At 37.1% G+C, this 23,514-nt stretch overlaps 2 protein-coding genes across 3 annotated transcripts in view; both read right to left on the bottom strand.

Annotated features, from left to right (window-relative positions):
- Positions 1-23,514, bottom strand: part of pds5a (PDS5 cohesin associated factor A) — a 485,752-nt gene that overhangs the window by 370,650 nt on the left and 91,588 nt on the right. The gene's annotated exons all lie outside the window — the stretch shown is intronic.
- On the bottom strand, positions 78-22,342 carry rfc1 (replication factor C (activator 1) 1). Of its 2 annotated transcripts, none has more exon segments than NM_001089491.3 (24): positions 78-1,070; positions 4,348-4,530; positions 4,743-4,956; positions 5,046-5,191; positions 5,431-5,548; positions 6,798-6,952; positions 7,062-7,160; positions 7,299-7,394; positions 8,723-8,860; positions 9,371-9,459; positions 9,572-9,686; positions 9,876-9,988; positions 12,616-13,003; positions 13,575-13,679; positions 13,810-13,989; positions 14,112-14,219; positions 15,538-15,882; positions 16,045-16,122; positions 16,416-16,487; positions 19,253-19,557; positions 19,659-19,760; positions 21,189-21,255; positions 21,346-21,459; positions 22,246-22,342. In NM_001089491.3, coding segments are annotated over 24 exon segments (3,447 nt in total). In that variant the 5' UTR covers positions 22,249-22,342; the 3' UTR covers positions 78-956.

Below are 23,514 nucleotides of genomic sequence, written 5' to 3' on the forward strand. Positions count from 1 at the left end.
CTTAAGCATTTATCAACTCATAGTCTTTTTCTACTGTAAATGTACCTGTATACAAAATACAATGTATTGCTGTAAATCATTTGTCTGCTGAAGTCTGTATTTAGACCATAAACTATGCGTTGAAATTAAACAGCAATTTTAACAGCTGTAAAAATAGTTTCAGCAATGTACTCAGTTGTTATATGTGATATACTGATATATAGCAGTAATTACTGTACAAAATATCTGTTTTATTCGAGTCCCCGTCATATGATCAATACCTCTGATCTGCATCATCAAACAGAACGAGCCACGAAGATGATTATAACAAGCAAACACAGAGCTTCACTACGACATAATTCTCCTTTTAATTATTGAATCACACACATTAAGTCATGTACAGAATAATCTTCAGGCTAATATCACACACTATCAGACTGTATCCAAAAGTGCTGTCATAGAAAACACTAAGAAAGCGATTGTTTATATATCTATAAATCTGCAAGTATTAGAAGTAACATCCAAAGAAATACGGCAGATATTTACATTGTATGTGTGGTCACCAAGTACAGTGGATTGGCATGTTTAGTGAGTGAAAAGGCTGCGAGAATCAGACACTAACACATTAAAATGCTCATGTATTTTGTCATGAGGGTTACATGAGTGAGATGACATTAAGTGCCCTTAATATACGGTTTACCTTTGAGACGAATATAGCTTTAGCACTATGTGTGAACAGTATGATGCATGCGTTCAGTCTGATATGCTTGATGAATTGTGAACGATATAAGAAGTGGAGTGGGAGAATGTGTGGTCCAGCGTCTGCTTAAGCTGAGTGATGGCTTTCAGGAAGTGCACAAGTATGACTCACACATACAAAAGTTCTGTTTATAGAGCTGATGTCATTCAGCCACTCACATCTTTATGAAAACAGGGGGAAACGAGGCCTTTCTGTCTCTCAGTCCCTCCTGTTTATCTCAGTTCTTGGCCTTTCCTTTACCCCGGCCTTTCCCCTTCCCAGAAGGCCCTGGTTTTTCTTTCTTAACATCTTTTGCTGGTTTGGTTTCTTTTGCTGGTTTGGACTTTTTCTGCTGCAAAAATAGAAGAAAAAAAAATCAGGAGAAAAATTGTGTTGCACTTTTAATGATCTTTTTTTGCAAACACAACAGTTCTGTCTGGTTCTAGAATCTGACTGGTTGATAGCCCTGCGATAATCTGCAAATAACAGCACTCTTAAGCCCTTACCCTTGTGTATTACTCCGCCCACTTACAGCATCAAGCAGAGGACACTCAGACAAGTCTGACAAATATTACTGCTGTTGGACAACACAATGCCCTTTTGAGGCTGTTTTAGTCGAGAATGTAGTTGTTCAGATTGCGATTATGCAGTTTATTTATAAGGACAGATATTTTAAATATTTCTAATTTCTGAGAGACAGTGTGTCGGCTACCATTAGCCTGTCACTAAGCAGAGCAAAGACGTTGTCCATCCACAAGATGGTGACAGAGACCGCATAATAGGCCCTTAGAAGATAAAACAGCATTATTTCTAATATTATTTCTAAGCAGGGCTGGGCCTGGTCAGTACCTGGATGGGAGACCACTAGGGAACACTAGGTTGCAGTTGGAAGTGGTGTTAGTGAGGATAGCAGGGGGCGCTCAACCTGTGGTCTGTGTGAGTCCTAATGCCCCAGTAAAAGTGAAGGGTACACTATACTGTCAGTGGGCGCCGTCTTTAGGATGAGACGTTAAACCGAGGTCCTGACTCTCTGTGGTCATTAAAAATCCCATGGCACTTCTCGTAAAAGAGCAGGGGTGTAACCCCGGTGTCCTGGCCAAAGTCCCTCTATCGGCCCTTACGATCACGTCCTCCCAATCATCCCCTTCCACCGAATTGGCTCTATCACTGTCTCTTCACTCCACCAATACTGTAGCTGGTGTGTGTGTGAGTGAGTGCACTGGCGCCGTTGTCTGTGGCTGCCGTCGCATCATCCAAGTGGATGCTGCACACTGGTGGTGGTGTGGAGAGACCCCCCCTCATGATTGTGAAGTGCTTTGGGTGTGTGGCCATACACAATTAATGCGATATATAAATACACATTACATTATATTATACTATAGTAATTGTAGTGTATTGAGGGTGAAATGAGACTTCCATTTCCGGAATGTATATAACCCTGAGTTAAGCCTGGTTTATACCTCTGCGTCAAATGATCTAGGTGACCGATGGCGCATGCAGGGTGCGTAGCTGTACATTCATACTTCTGCACGATGTTTCTGTTTCTCTGTAATAACACTTCCGAAACGCTAGTTGGCAGTGAGGTGTTAATGTTCCTCTGAACGCTTCCTTAACGTACAAGTCGTTCAAACTCGCTCATTTTGAGGCAGAAACCGGTGGACATGCAACAAATTTAACCATAAGATAAACACAAAACAAAACGTTCCATCCGGAGCTCCTTTACAGAACTCCACACTTGTAAACAATCGCTCCATCGGGCTCGTGTGGCTCTCGGCCCCGCTCACACTCATCAGCGCTACCAAGCTGACCAGTCACAGAGCTTGCACTACGCGCAGTTGCGATGTGGTTACATTTTTTGAGAGGACTTCGACTTTGGGAAATTCCAATTCAAAAAAACTTTGTATACTGTCAACTAGGGATAGAAATTTGTCTTTAGTAAGGCTCGCATATATACAAAACATAAAAAACACTGCAACACGTCTTTAAAAATAACAAAAATCAGACCTGGAATCTGACAGTACTGTTTGTCCATATTTAAAATATAAACCACAGTTGGAGTTACCACCGGTTTTCTCTTAACGACAACCTGATGGAAGATTACTGGTGGAGCCAGAGTTTGAAAATTATAATTATTTTTACGTTTATTTTATGACAGAAGGATTGAATGAGACCCTCTACACAGAGCTCTACTCTGAAAGGTTTTTAGTTTTTACTTCAGATTGTTAGTATTTAAAGAAAAATAAATAGTCAGTGATCAACAAGAACAAACAAATAAATCAAAAGCAGTAACAAAAATAAACACAATCAGGTCAGGAGTTAAAGGACCACAGGCCTTGAGTTTAGATTTGCACTCTACTACACTACGAATGATTTTAACTAGTGCATAATTTTATAACAGAGACAAAAAAACAGCTTAGCCTAAGTTTAAAATTGAAGACATTAGATTTCAGGCTTCACAAAAATTATCCTTAAAGGGACAGTTCATCCCAAATCAAAGTTTCTTTGTCAACTACTTGCAGTCAAATGGTTCAAAACTTTATGCATTTCTTACTCTGCTTAATGCAAACAAGACATTATGAACAATGTTGGAAACCACCACCCCTTGACATTTTTCAACAGGCAAAGAAAGTGAAATGGGTTCAAAACAAATGGATGTTGGATGTTTACATTTTTGGGTGAACTGTCGTTTTAAATTAGCTTTTATCCTTAAACGTTACATTATGAAACAGATCTGTTTCTTGAGCTCCTCATCTCAAACCATATAGTGCTTTTAGAAGGTACTCATGAACAACGATTATGATACAGATCAAATAAAGCCATGTCTTTTCAGAAAACTTCAAAATCACTCAATTCGTATTGAATATTCTGTACATCATAATGATAAATTAATCATCAAAACTTTTAGAAGTACAGGATTTCTGCAGGTGTCACCAAGTTTAATTTAAGACTTTAACACATGTTTTTGAACCATTATGAATGAGATTTTTTACTTAAATGGCTCTAAACGTTAAGAATTGTTTGAAATATTTTAGTTAGAAAAGATTTTAAAATTTTCAAACAAAAATAATTAAATGTATTATTATTCATTTTAAATATATCCATTCACAAATCATTTAAGCCTTACCAAGAATAGAACAAAAAATAGCTGGCAATTTACTTTAGTCTACAATAATAATAATTTAATAATAAAAAATATAGGTCAGTATCTTTTGCAGTAAATAAATAAAATAAAGCGTTTTAGGCAAATGTTACCATAAGGAAAGTAATTAAATGCTATTTTTAAATAAAACGTTGAAAAGTTTTATAGAGATTGGGATTGTTGGTGACTGTATGGGTGTTAATAGCCAGATTGGGTGGCTATACATGACCAAAAGAAATTGTTTAAAAAGATTTAAGACCTAGAACACAACATTTCAGTAGATTTAAGACTTTTTAAGACCCCGCGGACACCCTGGAAAAACTGATTGTCAACAAATGGATATCTGTTTGGTCAAAAGAATGTTTTTTGAAATGGACAATAGTCCAATGTGTTTGACATTACATTTACATTTTTTGTCTAAACGACTGTCCTCCAGTTGATATGTGACTGAAAAACTCAAGAGCTGCTGGATTGCCATTTGGAGATCTACCTTTATCATTGCATCTGCACCAAGCCCATCATCTTCTTCCTCTTCCTGCACCTGAGATTCATTGTCAAGCTCTCCTAGAAGCTCAGGGTCAACTGCACCTTTACGACTTTTCTTCACCACTTGTAAGGAGTATGGCGTGAGATGAGATTCTTTGTTGTAGGCTCTTGTAAACGCAGCTTTCACCTGCGAAAAGGGGAAAAGAAAAAAATGGAGCTGATGGGGATAAAGTGTGGCGCAGAGCACCTCCAGATGTTTTACAGTTAAAACACAATTAACTCAGACGGAGCAGGCATCTGTCAAAGCAATGAACTGTCAACTGGACCACTGCTTTTTTGTCCTGGAGGATTTCTCTACAATATGCTCAGCAAATCACACGCACACACACACACACACACCTTGGAGTCTAGTTTAGAGTACGGATCCGGCTGTCCATCCCATGTGCTGATCTCCATCATGTTATCAACATCCTCTTTAATGATGTCATAATCATCCATGAGCTTCACGCTCTGATTGGCTCCCTCTGAGCCTAGGGACTGAAGAGGTTTTAATACTGCTGAGCGCAAATAGGGCAGGTAATCCAGATTTACTGCTTCCTTACTACTTAAGGTCCTGCAGGGGTGAAATAAGGAAGATTTTAGGGTTTATCGAGACATCATAGTTTGAGTGGAGTGAGACAGGAAGTTCTTGGGTTAGCTCACTTGAGGCTCATGTGTGAGGCCAGCTCCTGTATGATGCGGCTGTGTTTGCCCGATGAGGAAAATTTGCCCAACCAGCTTGGAAAGTTTGGGAACTGACTCATGTAACCACGCATCAGTTCCCCTGGCAACACGCTTGCATAGATCGCCTGGGAATAAATGCACACAGATACATGAAAAAGCCTGATTTGTTTTCACTGATAAATACAGAAATGGCTGAACTACAGGAACCAGCTTTGTGTTGTGCTGCAACAGTATTTTATTAAGCTTTACTGCCTTCATTTGAAAATGGCCACTTCAAGGCCTGATTATATCAACATCGCTACAGCAGTTAAAGCTGTAGGTTTGTTTGTGGACACGGATTAGAAGACTATTAAAAGTATGCTACCTGTGTGGGAAGCAGAGACCAAGTCTGTTTAGAGCGAATCTGTCTGTCCACTAAATCTCCATCGCAAATGCTGTCCGCCGTTTTACTCAGCAACACCAAATGACTCTTCAGATTTCCCCTGACGAACAGAGATTGTCACAGTGAAACCATCACACTTTACAACTGACTTTCAAAAGAACTCTAAACAAAACTTTAAGCACAAGTTAATGTTTCCTAAGTGTACAACTGTAACTTGAGGCCCTGACTCACAGTAATGTGTTTTCAATTTGTTCTTAGTTTATGTGTGGAAGGTCAAAACACCTAAAAAGCACAGTACCCAACAGAAACACCTCATAACTCATACTGCTGCGTTTAGGAGGATGTGTAAATATCCTCACAAAAATACAACTAAAATTACAGTGGAGAGAAATGTAGTTTAGAGAGCATCTTATAAAATCACGTGGCTTGTATTAATACAGTAGATTGATACCTGATTTTGACAAATGTGGCATTGTTCTTTGGTTTTGTTTGCAGTAAACCGTGGCCTTTAGTATGTGCTGATCAGTTAAATGAATAATTTACCCACAAATGAAAATCTAATTCAAACGACATACCCTCAAGAGTTTCTTTCTTTGTTGAACACAAAATATATTTTGAAGAAAGTTGAAAACCTGTAACCAACTACCTCCACAGTAGGAAAAAATAAAATAAATACTATGCTAGTCAATGGTTACAGGTTTCCAGCTTTCTTCAAAACATCTTCTTCTGCAACTAACACAAAAGCGAAATTCAAATATGTTTAGAAAAAGGGTGTGTAACTGATGATAACTAAAATTTTTGAGTGAACGATCAATTGAATGTATCAAACTTTAGAGAGAATTATTCAATACTGATGAGGACAAAGGTAGGAAACATCATCATATTAAACGCTAACCGCTTAGCTCTTTTCATATTATTTTCAATTTTAGGAATTACTTGTAGTAAAATATGATTAAATGTTTTGTTGATTTGGTAAAAGCAGTAAGTTGTCTCTAATAAATAAAACATTTTTTAAAACTCAGCTTAATCCATTCATATTCTGGGTGTGAAACTTGAGTAACTATGGCAGATCTTGTAATATATTTGCCTCTATATAATGAACTGCTTGTTGTTCTACTCATTTGTTTTGCAAAAGTGTCTACTAAATTAAGCAATGTAAATATAGATAGCATGTTTAACTGTTTGGTACTGCTGTTATGTCTGTTTCATGGGGAGCACATAAAGTCACCTTTCTAAATAATCCCATAGCAAATTCACCAAAATTGAAATACAATGAGAATAGTTTTTAAAAATGGAATAAAACACAATATATACACTGGCCAACTCTAAAACGCATGTCTAAAACTCACCCTGCAGCGGCTGGTCGGACATGCAGGTAGTTTTCTTGGACAAAGAGTGGTGCTAAAGAGTAATCATGAAAGAAAAGGTCTGATTTGTCGATCAAAGACATGTGAGCTGTTTCCTCTCCTAAAGCAAACACCTTTCGACAAACATCAAATGGACCCTGCAAATGTGAACACACAAATACCGTCATTCTTTGCAGTCTTTTGATACCATCAAGCCACCTGTGCTCATATACAATGTGAATAGCATATTTAAGAGTGTGCACATACTAGTTTTATGTCCTTCTTAGCATTGTTAGCATCAGCTTTGGCCTGGTCATAGGTCATAACTTTGTCTTTAGCTGACCACATGCTCAGATTATGCAGCACCTAGAAGTAGATGTAGAATAACAGTTGTGATGTATAATAATACTCTTGCAGTATAAAACAACTGGAGTACGATACACAGGCTGATAAATGTGCTGGATGAGCAATACAGTAAAGCATGCTTATTTGTTAACATCTTACCTGCCGGATATCCTGATTGGATGCTAGGATGACTTCATTAAGTGCTGGGGGTGGAATCTTCAAACCCTCCTTAAAAGCTATAGACATCATAGCTCCCTAATTGGAGAGAGAGGAACATTTTGTATATAAAATTGTTACATTAGTTCACCCAAAAAGGTTTTACTTCCCTGTATGTACTAACCTTTAAACATTAACTTCCATAGTAGGAAAAAGAAATATCATGGAAGCATAATATATGTTTCTCCTTCTATAGAAGTCAATGGTTACAGGTTTTCAAAAGAAACTCATAAAGGGTTATATCCACTTACAAGAGAGTAAATAAGTTTTACTTTTTGTGTGAACTACCCTCTTCAAATGTGTTTGTTACAGTACAATTGATAATGTTAACTAATAACATGCCCTTACTATAGATTTAAGTAGGTTTAATGTAATTATAGGGTATTAACTATATTTTAAAGTATGTGTACTTACTAGGGCTGTGGCATTAATTGAAATCGAATCACAATTTGAAACATTGCGATTAGCTAAATTGCAAGAGGCTGCGATATGAAATAAAAATTATTTAACTTCCCCAACCCAGAGCAAATGTGTGACTGCCATCTGTGTGTGACAGTCTTACTAGCCAATTGAGTGAGCACACTTTCATTCTGCCCAATTGGAATTGCGCAACCAAACTATACGGAACATCCACAATAAAAAAACAAACACACAGAAATGCGCAAACGAATAGGATGATGGCGTCTGCCGCTTCAGAAGCATTAATAGACAAATTAATATCAAAGCAAAAGAAACATGTCAGTTATATGGGAATATCTTGGTTTTTAAAGTCACAGACACCAAGCAAAACCAAGTAATTTGCAAGAGCTGTCAAAGAATTGTTGCCACACCACAAGGAAATACAACAACCAGCACCTAAAAAAGCACCACAGGCAGCTATATGAGGAGTATCTTGCTAAAAAGTCAACAAAGTATCGCCAGTGACGCTCAATCTAGTAACAAGCAATGTACAATTTCAGAGTTGTTTGCTAATATAAGTTGATATCTTTTCAGTTCCACTCACTGCATTTTTTGTAGTAAGGAGCTACAATACAGTTTATTGAGCTGAAGCTTGACTAAAAAAATTTAAATCGCAAATGACATCGAAATTGCAATATCTGTCAAAAAATAAATAAAAAACAAAAAAATCAATAAATAAAAATTGCAATTAGATATTTTCCCCAAATTGCTCAGCCCTAGTACTTACCAATGAAAACACTGTTTTTTATAGTAAACATTTTTTATGTATATTTTAAATTCTTTTTTTAAATATATACATAATGTTATCTTTTCTACCACTTAGAGGTCATATACATAAGCAAAAGTGGTCATGCAATCACATGAATTTAATCATGCTCTCGAAATATCTGAATTTGTCTGACGGTCACCTTGATCTGCTCAACGCGGGGTCTCTGAAAGCGCAGGTCATAGCAATAGTTGGCCAGCGAGCGGATCTTCTGATGATTGCGGTCATTACACATACAGATGATGGGAATCTTTGACTGTTTTATCAGACCAATCATCTCCTGTGTGGGCGAAAGACAATAAAAAAAGTCAAGAACCACAATGACACAGATCTGCATTTCAATAGGTTCTGTAAAAAAAAAAACTTTAATTACTGCAGTCTATTTCAAAATATATATTTAATTATTCTTTCATTTATTTTCTTTTTCGGCTTAACCCCTTTAATAATCCGGGGTCACCACAGCGGAATAAACAGCCAACTTATCCAGCAAGTTTTTACGCAGCGAATGCCCTTCCAGCCGCAACCCATCTCTGGGAAATATATTTAATTAATTTGAAGGAATTAGACTCTTCTAAACGCAAATGAACTACATTTTTGAATACAAATGGCCATTATCACAAAAGATCACAGTTTTAAGTTGACAATGTCAATTGTATGACTGAACCAGCACTCTATTTCACACACAGCCACTGAACTCTGAAAGATTTAAACACCATCTAGTCTATTTGTGTTGCTTGAGCACCACCTCTGGTTAAGAGAGAGAATGCAGTGGCATGTACTGTGTGTCTACCTGTATTCCTCCTCTGTCTTCATTTCCTGCCATGCCGTCCACCTCGTCCATTATAAGAACGTGTTTACTGCTCACTGTCTGTGATGCACCTGACACCATTAAACACAGAACCAAAGTGTTTATATTATAATCACCACAGTTCAACTGAAAACCATTTTGCAGATGTAATCTGATTTACTGTGTATTAATTAAGGTAATTACCGGTGTAGAAGTTCTTAATGCTGGTGTTGTTAAGTGATTCTGCGATGACCTCCTTTAAGCTGTTCTTACTGCGGGTGCAGCTCGCATTCATCTCCACATAGCTGTAACCCAACTCCTGCAAGCACATGTGGAAACTGTTAACGCATTAACAAAAGCAACAAAACTGCAGAAACAGACACACTGTGCCAGTGCAGCTAATGATTTAATTCATAAACATTTTTAAAGCGTACACACACACACACACACTTGTTTTGAAATAGTCAAACAAGATGTAAAAGTTGTTTATATGTGAGAATGAACTGACCTCACAAACGAGAGCAGCAGTAGTGGTCTTCCCAACACCAGGGGGTCCAGATAACAATGCAGCCTTAAATCCAGAACCGTCATCTTTACTCCCAAATTTACCAAATTTGGGTGCTACACACACAGACAAACACACACGCAAACACAGAATAAGAAACAAAGAAAATGATACACTACATATACTATACACTACTTTTTAAAAATGATATATAAAACATTATGCCCAAGTCATAAACAGCATTTCATCAATTTTACCATGAAGTTTATGAATTTTTATAAGGTTTATTTAAAAAAAATAAAAAGCATTAAAAAAAGGAGGCACCTTTGAGAACAAATGTGGTGTGTATGATTGCATTCAAGTCAAAAGCATGTTAGATTTACATTTATAAAAATATACACATAAAAACCCCCAGTCTAACATGATGATTGTGCGTCTGTGACATTATCAAGAAAATATAGAGGGGCATTCATGCCGTATTTAATTCTAGGGATGCCATCGACAAAATATTTTTTTGGTCAAACAGAAGTCTTTCATTTTTTAGCCACGTGTCGACTGATCACATGTATTACTTGTCTTACACAGCTGTTGAAAGCTTGGCTCTGATTATCTGATAAACAATAAGGTGTGCAATAATATTTTTATGGAATCACAATTAAAGTAGTACCAGGCAGTTTTGACTGCAGTAAAGTTCCATATCAATACTCTGACTACATTGCAGTTAGAAACTAGTACAGCTTACAGGAGTTGTTTGAAGACAGAACGTGTGGTCACCATAGTAAAAGACAAATAAAAGACTGCATCTTAAACATTAACAATTTAAGGAAAAACTAGTGCTTTGTTAGAAAAAAGTACATTGAGTTTGTTTTCATTATTTTATGAAAGCACAATGATTTTGTTGCTATTGTAAATTCACACAACTAAACCTAGAGTCTTTACACTTCAATATAATCTGTGGATTTTTTTAAAATAAATCCTGCGACTAAGCTAATCAAAAATCTTGGTGGCTAAAACCTCTTTTCTTCGGCTAATAGTATTTGACTATTGAATACTTTTACTATAGGGCAGCCCCAGTAAATTAATAAAGAACAGGGGTGTCCAAACTCATGCTGCGTTTCAATTCGCATACTATCCGTCCTAAATAGTTTTTGAAAACAGAGTTAGTCCGTCCCATGGTTCCCAGATGGTTTACTATTCCCGGTAAAAAATTTTAAATTTGTAGAACCGTCCATACTTTAACCGCTGTTATTGCCCACAGTACATTGTGCGTTGGCTGTTAATTCGATTGACAAACACGAGTGAAAAGTGTAAATAAACTACAAACCTGATGAATGCGCAAGACCAACCGTAGAGAGGTTTCGGTAAAGATGTTTGTATGACTGTTAATTAATAACTAGCCATCTGGAACATGTTTCAGTCTTGTTTTCTGTGTTATATTTCATTGGCAACAACAATACTGAACTTATATAAAGAACTGTTTGGACCGGAGTAGATATCTCTGCATGAAAGACGTGTGAATTATGAATTAGTCTGCAGCTGCTTCTCCAAAAAGGTAGGCGATTAAACATTACAGAAATGTGAATGATATGTGGATGATTGACAGGGCTCATAACTAAGCAACACAATGATCTGTTAACAAGGAAGTAGTGTGTCCCAAAGCTTACAAACTCTTCTGTCACACACTCAACAGTACATATTTTTCCTATATTAGAAAAGTACATACTTTTAGGGCAGGGGTCACCAATCTCAGTCCTGGAGGGCCGGTGTCCCTGCAGGGTTTAGCTCCAACTTACTTCAACACACCTGTCTGGATGTTTCAAGTATACCTACTAAGACCTTAATTAGCTTGTTCAGGTGCGTTTGTTTAGGGTTGGAGCTAAAATCTGCAGGACACCGGCCCTCCAGGAACAAGTTTGGTGACCACTGTTTTAGGCCATGGTATAAGTAAGTGAAGTGGGACTTAACATCAGTACTGGAGTTTAGCTCTAACCCTAATCAAACACACCTGAACCAGCCAATCAAGCTCTCACTAGATACACTAGAAACGTCCTGGCAGGTGTGTTAAAGCAGGTTGACCGAGTTTGGACACTCCTGATATAGAACTTGTACCATGTCATACCATAACATGCCGTTCTATATATGGGTGAAAATTAGCAAAAACTAAGCAGTATATGCTAAACTCTATATACAGTGCTCAGCATAAAAAAGTACCCCTCACAGATCTTTTTTTTAATATTTTAGGATGCTTTATAAAATTATACCAGTCAGTACCAAAACTGGAATTAATTTAAGAAAAAAAAATTATAACACTCAAATTAATTTCATGGGGAAAATATTAAATACATTTTTAATATACATTTTAATATTCTATTCTTAAAGTTTTAGGTGACTAAGCTTTTTTAATAGATATAACTGATTTCTAAAACTGCTTTGTTTAAAAGGCACCAAACATTATTGGCTATACACTCTGGAAAATGGATACAAAAATACATTTGCAAAAGTGGGTGTACTCATTTATGCAAGGCATTGTACAGCTATTAGAACTTATAACTTTTTCCTTACACTTCTAGTGCTTCATTACCTTATTAATTGGCAAACTATTACAAAGTATATTTAAAAATACATTTGTCATATTATGGGGCCATTTTAAATCAGCGCAGATGAATGATTTCGAAAAATTATGATCAGAGACCATTACATTAGCTGGCAAAATAACAACTGCCCATACAGTGAAAGCACTGACCTGGTGCTTTTGCATTGCCACTGTGGTGTTTATGCCAGCTCTGTAGCCAACGTAAGAGCTTGTTAGCGCAACTCTGATCCCCCTGCTGTCCAATCAGGTTTTTTAGACTGCGTGGACGGTACTTATCCACCCACAACAGGCTGCTTCCATCATTCTCTGGGGCAGAGTGGGATACAGGGGATGCTGTCTTTGTTTGATCAAAGCTCAAGCTCTTTTTGACCTCTGAACAAGAGGCCCCACGGGCTCCAGATTTAGAGGCAGATCCAGGCTTAGACTTTCCCCCTGAAGAGCTTCTCTTATTTGGGCTTGGCCCTTGTGGCGTGGCCTTCTTGGCTGAAGAAGCGACTTTGCCTCTGGAGTCTGGAGTCCTTGTTTTAGAGGATTTATTCTACAATATAGAGCATACAGACAGATCATCAATGCACCAAATACTTGTGGATGCACTAGGCTGTGCAAAACACTTTTGATTACTTTCCTGTAATATATATATATAGCAAAATGAGGACTTAACAGCTACACTCTGAGAGCAATTAATGAGCCCAAAATGACTGCCAAGAATTCAAGGGAGTGCATCAAAAATATATATTTATTTCAAAACCATGAAAAAGGACTCTAAGGACTTTGTGCCTGCAAACCAGCCTTGCATGGCAGGATTAAACCTAAGTGTTGAAACTACTTTCACTCTTTACAGGACTAAATTAAAAACAATTAAGCATCATCACCGTTCAAATAAACAAACAGGCTTATACTGTTTCCGACCCATTCACCATGACTGCAATATGATTTTTCTTTTTAATATGAAATAGTAAGACATGCAGATTTCCCTGTTAAAAACAACGCTGGCATTTAGGTTTTAGCTTGTTAATTTATAGACATTAAATCTTGTGTTTTGCAATATATTCAACTGAACAGTGTGCAATGGAGTGCAAATGAAAGCGCATGTATATGAACAGCCTCACCTCTGCTTCTGCTGCAATCTCATATTTAGACTTCTTGCCTGGTTTGGTTCTTATGAGATCCAATAACTCATCTTCATTAATGATCTTGGTGCCGAAACTTTCCGCCTACAGACATTGAAGTTGTGTGAACGAACATATTAGGTTACAAAAACAAAAAGATAAGCTGGAATATAATTGAAATTGAAACACTAATGTTAAAATAAAACATGTTAAAGACATAATAAAAAATTAGAACCTTCTCAGTCTTTGAGACTCCGCTGTCTCGTCCCAGAACAAGGTAAGTGGTTTTACGGCTGACGTTTCCTGTCACTTTCCCGCCATATCGCTCTATTAGTGATTTAGCCTCATCCCTCTCCATAGACTCCAAAACACCAGTCAACACAAACACACAGCCCTCCAGACAGTTCTCTTCGCCCTAAAACACACATAAAAGCGGTTGAGCAGTTTAGAGGACAAGTACAATTTGATTCCTGAAATCAGAATCATAAATAGGAATGTCACTTAAACCATCAACATGAGGTATTTAGGTGTTTTTACCTGTGGTATGTCTTTAGAGCCCAGAGCTCGTGGCCCTTCTCTGTTCAGATAGCTACGGTAGGCTGATGAATTTGCCCGTTTTTTCTCCAGGTCATCTGGACTTGTATTCTGAAATTCAAGGGAAGATTTGGTTTGCTTACTAGAGGATTAATATCCCGATTTTTAGCAAATCTCCTTTGACCACACAAACTGTAAAAAGTTTTATATGGAATCAAACCATATACTAATATAATACTAAAATAACACTGTTGTAAAGCAAACATTGACCTTTTAAGTATCTTCTAACACAGCAGTTGTCAATTGTGGTCCTCACCACACCATGATTTGTATATTTGTATCTCTCTCTCCCTGTTTCTGAGTTTTCATTTAACAGACATCACAATATATTCAACCGTGATTCCAGTTTAAAATAAGTGTGTTTAATTTAAGGGGTTAAGGGACTTATGCAAAATCATGATTATAGAAAAATGACCCCTTACAGTTCCAGAATAATTTCCAACTGAACATGCTGTAAACTGTGTAGTGCAAATCTTTGTTTTTAAGTTAAGTAAAGTTCAACTGTAAAACAGTTTCTTCATGGACCTCTATTCTAATGAGCTGGTTATCTACAGTGCATTTGGAAAGTATTCATAGTGCTCCACTTTTTCTACATTTTTATATTTTACAGCCTTATTCCAAAATGGATTCAATTAATTTTTTTCCCCTCAAAATTCTACACACAATACCCCATAATGACAATGTGAAAAAAGTTTTTTTTTAAATTGTAGCAAATTTATAAAAAAAAAAAATAAATAAATAAATAAATCACATGTACATAGGTATTGACAGACTTTGCTGTGAAGCTCTAAATTGAGCTCAGACACATTCTGTGATCATTCTTGAGATGTATCAGCAGCTTGATTGGAGAAATAAATGAATTTAATGCATTTTGAAATAAGGCTGGAAAAAGTGAAGCGCTATGAATACTTTTCGGATGCACTGTAAATCAGGTGTGTTAAAAAAAAGACCTGGGCTGTTTCTCAATTACAAGAATGCAGAGAACGGACTTGTGTTCTCACGGAGACCATTCTTGCAAGGTCACATTGGAAGAACGAACTTGGGCAATGACAAGAACACAAATCGTCCTGTGAGAAATTAGATGCTGCATTGCATGGTCACATTATCTTTACGTGTTTTTTATGAAAACATTTTTAAAAATTACAGCATTCATACAATGTCCTCTATTCTTGCATTCTTGAGTTTTGGAACTGAACTTTGACTGTTGATGATGATGTTACACGAGAACACAGGAACGCAAGAACACTAAAGAACGTATACTGAGAAACTGCCATGTAAAATGTGTAGAACAGAGGAGATGCGAGGAACAGGATTAAGAACCGTTGCTCTTATGTAATACTTAATTAAGCAACATTTGCAAAAGACATACCTCTGGTTTGGTTGGTGAGGTTTTACTGGGGACACTTTCACTTTTAGGTGTGGACAAATTTCTTGATTTTGCCATTCCTGCAGAAGCACTTGCTGTTTTTGGTGTAGCTGCGCGCTCTGAGCTAGTCGGAGAGATGGGCTCTTTCTTAGGAGAGATCTTAATCTGCTTTTCACCTTTGTCTTTTTTCCCTTGCTCGTCCCGTTCTTCTTGGCGTCTTTTCATTTGAGCCAGTTTGGAGCTGGTCTTCACAGGACTTGTTTTAGGGGACAAGTCCTTTTTGGGCTTGATGTCCGAGGCAATCGCCTGAGAGCTGCTCTTGGATGGGGAGATAGAGTCTACCCGAGCCTAAAAAACAATAAGAGACAAGTATAAAAGCAATGTACTTTCTTGCTAAACATTGTTTTCGTCGTTATAGAAACGGATTTTAGTCTAATGGATAGATTTAAAAAAGGGTTACATAGCAAAAATTATGCATAATAACTCTAGACGGATATGCTGCTCACCAACCTTTTTTAGTAAGGGAGCATCATCCAGCATGGCTAATGTCCTAGCAAATTCCTCATCATCATGAATCTGCTTTTCCAGCTAATATAAACACACACACACACACACACACACACACACACACACACACACACGTTTCACATTTTGATTTTTGCATGAAAACAAAAAAGCTAAGAAAAACATATACATCATGCTGTGTAGCATGACATGACATAGGAATATTCCTAGATAACTGGTCAAACACTCATTGAAATTTCTTTTGCAGATGCTTGTGTTTTTATTAATGAAAAAACTACAATTTTACATAATCAAATTTTGATTATTATATAATCAATATTGTGCAATCATAAAAGTGCAGATGGTCCTGAACCAACCTCCTTGTCTTCATCCATCTGAAGTTCTTTTGCAATGGCTTCATCACTGAGTGACTCATCAGTTTCCAGTGGCTGGACAAGATCAAACAAAGTTAGAACTTTTTTTCTGCCAAAAGTGAGCCTGACATTTTAAACAAACTTCTTATATCCCCACATGGGAATTTCAGTTCTAGAAGTTTCTTCTACATCACTTTTACACACATAATTCAAACAGTAATAACAGTGATGCATGAACTGCATTCATTGAAACCAAAGTCCAACAATGATTCCATTAGAAGTAGCTGATCAACCACCATTGCAATCATACATTGAGCAGTGGTGCTTTAGTTTGACACATATTGCAGATGAGAATGTATAAGTGTGTAATTCCTCTTTATTCTTCTACCTATAAAATCTTCACTATTTGGAAGTATATAAAAAATGTGTCTGCTTTTGCAGTATTTTTGTACAGTCAACAACACAAACCAAACAGCTCCAGGGCCTTTACCATGAAGCTGGTTAGCCAGGTAAGTTTCAGTTTAGTCTGGACTAAAGTGACCATGAAATTTATTTGTCTTTCAGCAGTGGTCAAAGCTATAACAACTTGCGCTCCATGGCTAGCCTGCCCCAGGGCAGGTTAAGTTTTGGTTTGGAGAACTTAAATATAGATATAACAAATCAAGTGTGTGCAAGCTGACACATCTCTTACACAATAAAGAGACTGTCCTAGTTTCTCTTGCTCCAAATTAAATGTTGCTCTGATGGTGAACCATTTAAAAAAAATAAACATGTGGCATTTAGCAAAGAAAAAAATATTTATTATAATTATTTTACATATGTCTAATTATTATATCCCTAATCCAATATAGGTTAAGGTTTTAGTTCAAAACAGCATAAATATACATTTACCGACTACTTTATTAGGTACACCTGTCAACTACTCATTAATGCAAATTTCTAATCAGGCAATCACATGGCAGCAACTCAATGCATTTATACATGTAGACATGGTCAAGACGATCTGCTGCAAACAACCATCAGAATAGGGAAGAAAGGTGATTTAAGTGACTTTGAACTTTGAATGGTTGTTGGTGCCAGGTTGGAGGAGAATGACCAGAGAATGGCCAAATAATCATTGCTGTTAAAATTGAGGTATGCAGAAGAGCATCTCTGAATGCAAACACATCAAACCTTGAGGTGAACGGGCAACAGCTGCAGAAGACCACACTGGTTGCCACTCCTGTCAGCTAAGAACAGGAAACTGAGGCTACAATTAGCACAGGCTCCCCAAATTAAGAAGAATATTGGAGAAACGTTGCCTGGTCTGATGTGTCTCGATTTCTGCTGTGACATTCAGATGGTAGGGTCAGAATTTGGTGTCAACAACATGAAACCATGGATCCATCCTGCCATGTATCAATGTGGGGGGTTATTTTCTTGGCACACTTTGGGCCCATTAGTACTAATAGAGCATCGTGTCAACACCACAGCCTACCTGAGTATTGTTGCTGACCATGTCCATGCCTTTATGACCACAGTGTACCCATCTTCTGATGGCTACTTCCAGTAGAATAATGCACCATGTCATTAAGCACGAATCTCAGACTGGTTTCTTAAATATAACAATAAGTTAACTGTACTTAAATGGCTCCACAGTGATCAGATCTCAATCCAATAGAGCACCTTTGAGATGTGGTGGAACGGGAGATTCGCATCATGAATGAGCAGCTGGCAAATCTGCAGCAACTATGTGATGCTACCATGTCAATATGGAGCAAAATCTCAGAGGAATATTTCCAGTACCTTATTGAATATATGCCTTGAAAGACAAAAGCAGTTCTGAAGGTAAAAGGGGTCCAACCCGGTACTAGTAAGGTGTATCTAAAAACGTGGCTGGTAAGTGTATATGCATAGAATGTAATATAGATAAGCTTTAGAATCGTTAGATAAAGAGTTGAGTCTCTTTAAATTCAGGATTTTGAATCTTTTAATATGTGAGTGAATCACATTGACTGCAAAAGTGAATCACAGTATCAAAAATGAGGTATTTTCAAAGCAAACGTGACATTTACGTATTTGTTGGTGCTTTCACACTGGTGGGTTTTCTATATCAGAGTCTAAATCAGCAGTCCCATAGGATGTAATGAAGACTCCTGTCATTCCACACTCAGTCGCAGTCATCAAACTATGCCTTTGTTGCCCCTATCAGTAAAAATTACATAGCCAAATACCAAAAATATTTACATACCAAAATAATTAGTTTATGAAATTTGGTATATAAACTTACTATATAAAATAAAAACAGCTACACCGTGTTGATATGCTATATTGCTACTATAGAACTCCTACTAAAATACCTCCAATTGTTTTGTGTACATAGCTGCAGTGACTTTACTGCAACTTTACTTGAACTCATTTGTGAGCTGTGCACATTGTTTACATACATGTTGCTGCTATGCTGACATTTTTGACACACCCACCAAAGACAATGTGTTTCAAATCCTGCTGGTTGGCTGTTTGCTACTGATGTCAGGCCTTCGTATCCACACTCTCCATAAACTTAGGGCCAGTTTTAATTCTGCACCTTAGCCCTTCCGCTTACTACCCGTCGCATACATGTGAATGTACTAGTGTGTACCAGCCCTAAGGACTGGTAAAGTATGACTGTTTGTTAAAAAAAAAGCACTAATCTGGCAGTAAATACTAAGCTCAGAATTGATTTAAGAGAGAATCAAAACGCAATCAGAAAGACAAAGAATTGATGCAGAATCATTTCTCGATTTGCAATGCATTGATTTGTTGTCCCAGCCCCAATTTTAAGCAAGCAAACACAAACAATTTTCATTCTCTGTACTCACTGCCTTCCTCTTAGTGCTGCTACTGGCCACCATTTTCTTCTCCGACCTCTGAACACTTGAACTCCCAAAAAAAGCCATTACTGATGTGGGCATCTGTTTTGGTGGGGTTGGTGCCACCTTAGGGGAAATGGTGGGTTGAGAACTCTTCACCCCTCCCTTCACCGTGCTGGGGGATTTGACTGGGGATTTGCTGGAGGAGACTTTCACTTGTTTTGCTTTTCCTGAATCTGATTCCTTCTTGCCTTTAGCCGTTCCATTCTCTTTAGGTTTGGGCTTTTTCAGAGTCTCAAATGTTCCATCCGAATCTGAACAAATATACAGAGAGAGGAAAAATTATTATGCGCAGGTATAATATAATGCTGAAAACCAACTGATATTGCAGGATGAAATTTATTTGATGACTTACCAGAATCAGACACATAAGTTACTGGGTGTTTCTTCTCTGTGGGGATAGTAGAAGTCTCTTTAGTGCTCTTTTTGGTCTTCACCTTCTTCTCTTCTTCAGAGTCTAATATAAGATGAGAGAGGAGAACATCTGAATGTCTCAGGCAGGTTTTTATTTTTAGATGCCAAATAGGATGACTTAATGCACAGGACCATAAAGGTTCAAGATACTTGCGAACTTTTTGGAAATTTTAACAGATTTGTGTGTTTTGAACATCAGTTAAGACAATGTTAGCACTTGTCAACTTTAATTGTGGAAAAACCTGGATAATTTTGAGCTTTTGTCAACTAATTTCATCTTCCAGGTTTAAAATTACTTTTTGGGCGGGATCAAAATCGGTGATGTAGCGCGAATATGCTAGTGGAGTGATGATGCGTCAGTTTTTCATTATTATTATTATTCATAGCAGAGCTTTCTGATCCTGTGAAAAGACCCTGCTTATTAATTATTCATGAGAGCACATGTTTTCCGAAGGCTAGATAGACCTGCCAAACTGTGAGATCCAATGAGTGGGTGAGATCAAGTCCGCGTACGGAAAGCAGGTTTATTGGTTTGTTGCTTGTTGTTGTTGCTTGTTTTTCACTGCAATGCTGTTAGGGCCGATACAGCAAAGCTGTTGGTTTGCAGCAAGAATTTTAGTTGGGAGAGCTGTACAAAAATTGGAGAATGGTAGACTTTGTCTTTTATCAGTTGAGTTCATTACCGTTCAGATACATCCCCTATAACCGTGCTGCTGTGTTCGCTTATTTTTAAAATTCTCCAGATTACCGGCAGGGTTAATGGTTGAAAAAGATAGGGCAAGAGACCTGCTGCACTGCTCCGTGTCTGCATTCAGACCCGGGGATTCAGGAGAGAAGTCCTCCTCAATTATAGTGTTTATATAAACAATTATTATCTTTATAATGATATAACAAATTGTGGTTATGTGTATATGAAATTACGAATAACAAATGTAGCACGGCATTAAATTACTGCTTATTACTTTGCATTTTAACTTTGCAACCTATAAAATCACGCATCTCCTCACAGTTTGTGTATCATTTTGTGAGCCAACTGACAAAAGTTGTTCGCTTCCCTCTTTCTCCCCCTGCTCTGACGGCCACGCCCACTCCTCCCTCTTCTCACGGCGCTCCACACCCATTATGAAGCATTTTTTATTTATTCTGAGGTAGACTCAAACCGAAAGAGGGGGGTTTCGTGGCCCTTTAAGTCATATTCTTCAATCATTAAAACCTTATAAAAAGTTGTTTTAAATGGAACTCTAATCTAAATAAAAATTTCAGGTTTAACTTTTTAAATATTATTTATCTTTACTTTATCAAAACATTTTTACAGAGCATCTTCATGGTCTCTTGATGGACCCTATTTTAAAAGCCCCATTTTATTCTATTCTACTCTTCTTCTGTCTGAACTAATTTATTGTATGTACACAACAGAATCCATATCTTAACAAGCCTGATTATCAATGTTTAATCAACTCTGAATATGAACCTGAATCAACTATAACTCTTTTCTTTCTTTTCCCGCTGGGTTTCTCATCAGATTTGGGGCTTTTGACCTAAAGAAAGAAAGAAAGAGAGACTCTATGACACTGCACGATGCACACAACATCAGCATGCAAATGAATGTTGTTCACATGTCATTTTACCTTAGGTCTTGATTTTTGTTTCTTCTTCTGCTCTTCATCAGTACTTGTGCTTGTGCTTCCATTTGAAGCTTTCTGGGCCACAGGCTTGGTGGACGTAAAAAACCTCCGGATGTCCTGAAATGAGCATTGCTGAATTAGAGACTTGCGAACATGTGTACACACAAACAAACAAACATACATATACATACATACCATACACACAGGCAAGCCCAAAATTATTCATACACTAGTGCAGTTTTCTTCAAATGTAAATAAGAGGTGAGAAACATTTGTTTACAGAATGATGTCTCTCGATGTGCATCGTCTTAAGGTCCCTTGACAAACTTGCCAAGTCAGAATTTGCCAGAGGTATGAATAATTTCGGGCTTTACTATATAAACACACAGTTTATTTCATTTTTATTTTATTTTTTACTTTAAAATTACATAAGCTACAAAACGTGCAGTGCAAAGCAAGTAGCATTGTAACCGCATGGATGAATTTGTTGTTGACTGTTTACATTTCAAAGTCGACAATAACAAACAGGAAGCAGGTGGTAAAGCACAAACACCTGTAGTTAACTTAACTTATATATGAAAAACTGAAGCTCATATTGACTGTCTGCTGTTGACAAAGACAGTTGATCTTGATCATTAAGTTATTCACACTTTTTATGTTTCTCAACCATGGCGTAAACAACCGAGGCTTAAAAACAAACGACGCAAACACGGACTCCAAAATTCATAAATAGCCTATATATGATTTATTATTTTTGTAGCCTAAGTTAATCTGCTAATTAACAAGTAACGTTAAAAAGGCTGCAAGTTCGAGCTGCTTTTATTTCAGCTTGATCAGCTACACCGACCTCGTCTCTGATTGTGTCTTTACTTCTACAGACAGTGCATTAATGAAGCGACTCACCATTGCTAATCATATGTCAAAATATTTTCTTTATTTTTGAACAAGCTGCGGGCAGGTAGTGCTTCTCCAATCCTCTTTGGCGCCAATGATAATCAACAGGGAGGCGCAGTGTGATGACGCGCAGATGGAGAGAGAGAGAGAGAGAGAGAGAGAGAGAGAGAGAGAGAGAGAGAGAGAGAGAGAGAGAGAGGGAGGGAGACAAACGCACGCAGCAGATGCAGAGACAGCGAACATGCTAATCTTTCCTTCCTTCCTTCTTAAAACTGCACATAGTAAAATTAAATTTTAAAATAAATATTTTAAAGTTGGTGAAATGATACTACCCCGCCAACTGTGAATTGTGAGAAATCATTGATCAATGTTACAAACTGAATCACAATATGTAATTAATTCTTTATCATATAAATGTTTGTTTTTTCAGGACCTGTAGTAATTCTTCAAATGTTTTCGCAGCAGATGACCAAATACACGCTTTAAAAATACTTTTAAAAGTTTTTGCGCTTTCCTAAATATCCTGCAGTGATGCCTTTATTTGGGTTATGCGGATGTTCCATGCACAGATGTAAGACTTTATACAACTATTTGTTAAGATTATTGGAAAACTTAATACTATGGAAAATTTATTTGAATGCAATCATCTCCACGATATAGTATATATATATATATATATATATATATATATATATATATATATATATATATATATATATAAATCAACACTGGTTAAGATGGCAACACAATGCATTAAAAGCAGAAATGCGAAGATGTAAATCAGATAATTGAGGTAAATAAATTGCAATTCTAGGAAAAAGTAAAAGTATTAACCTCTGACTACCTTTAACTTTTTGAAAGCAAATCCTACTACTGATCTTCATGCTCTGTGAATCATTCAGTACGATTTGAAAAAGGGCCAAATACACAAAAAGCAAAACACTTGCCATGTGGACGTTTACATGTTCAGGACAGACCACACACAGCCATTTCAAATCCTTAAAAACTGCTCTTAGAATGCTTTAGATTACACAGAACCTTATTTTTGTTTTTTGGTTATTTGCAATTCAATGACGACATGCTTTCATCATTTCTTTTTGTGCTTTACTTTGTAAATTCTACTGAGCCGAGGGCAGGCTGCGTCCATTCTAAAATGTTAATTTATTAGATTGTGTATTGTTTTACATACAAGAAACTAAAACATACTTTTACACCTGGACCAAAAAACAGTGAAAACAAAAAAGAATGCAATCAAGTTTTTCCAATACACGTAGCTCA

This window comes from Danio rerio, chromosome 1, assembly GCF_052040795.2.
Source record: "Danio rerio strain M-AB ecotype USA chromosome 1, GRCz13ab, whole genome shotgun sequence".
Classification (NCBI taxonomy): Eukaryota; Metazoa; Chordata; class Actinopteri; order Cypriniformes; family Danionidae; genus Danio; species Danio rerio.

What these genes read in the sequence shown, in the direction of transcription:
- rfc1 (XM_087234876.1), bottom strand. An exon ending in GAGTCTCAAAGACTGAGAAG is followed by an intron (nt 13,680 to 13,809) that starts GTTCTAATTTTT and finishes CAATGTCTGTAG; the next exon opens with GCGGAAAGTTTCGGCACCAA. An exon ending in CATTAAGAACTTCTACACCG is followed by an intron (nt 9,460 to 9,571) that starts GTAATTACCTTA and finishes TAATGGTGTCAG; the next exon opens with GTGCATCACAGACAGTGAGC.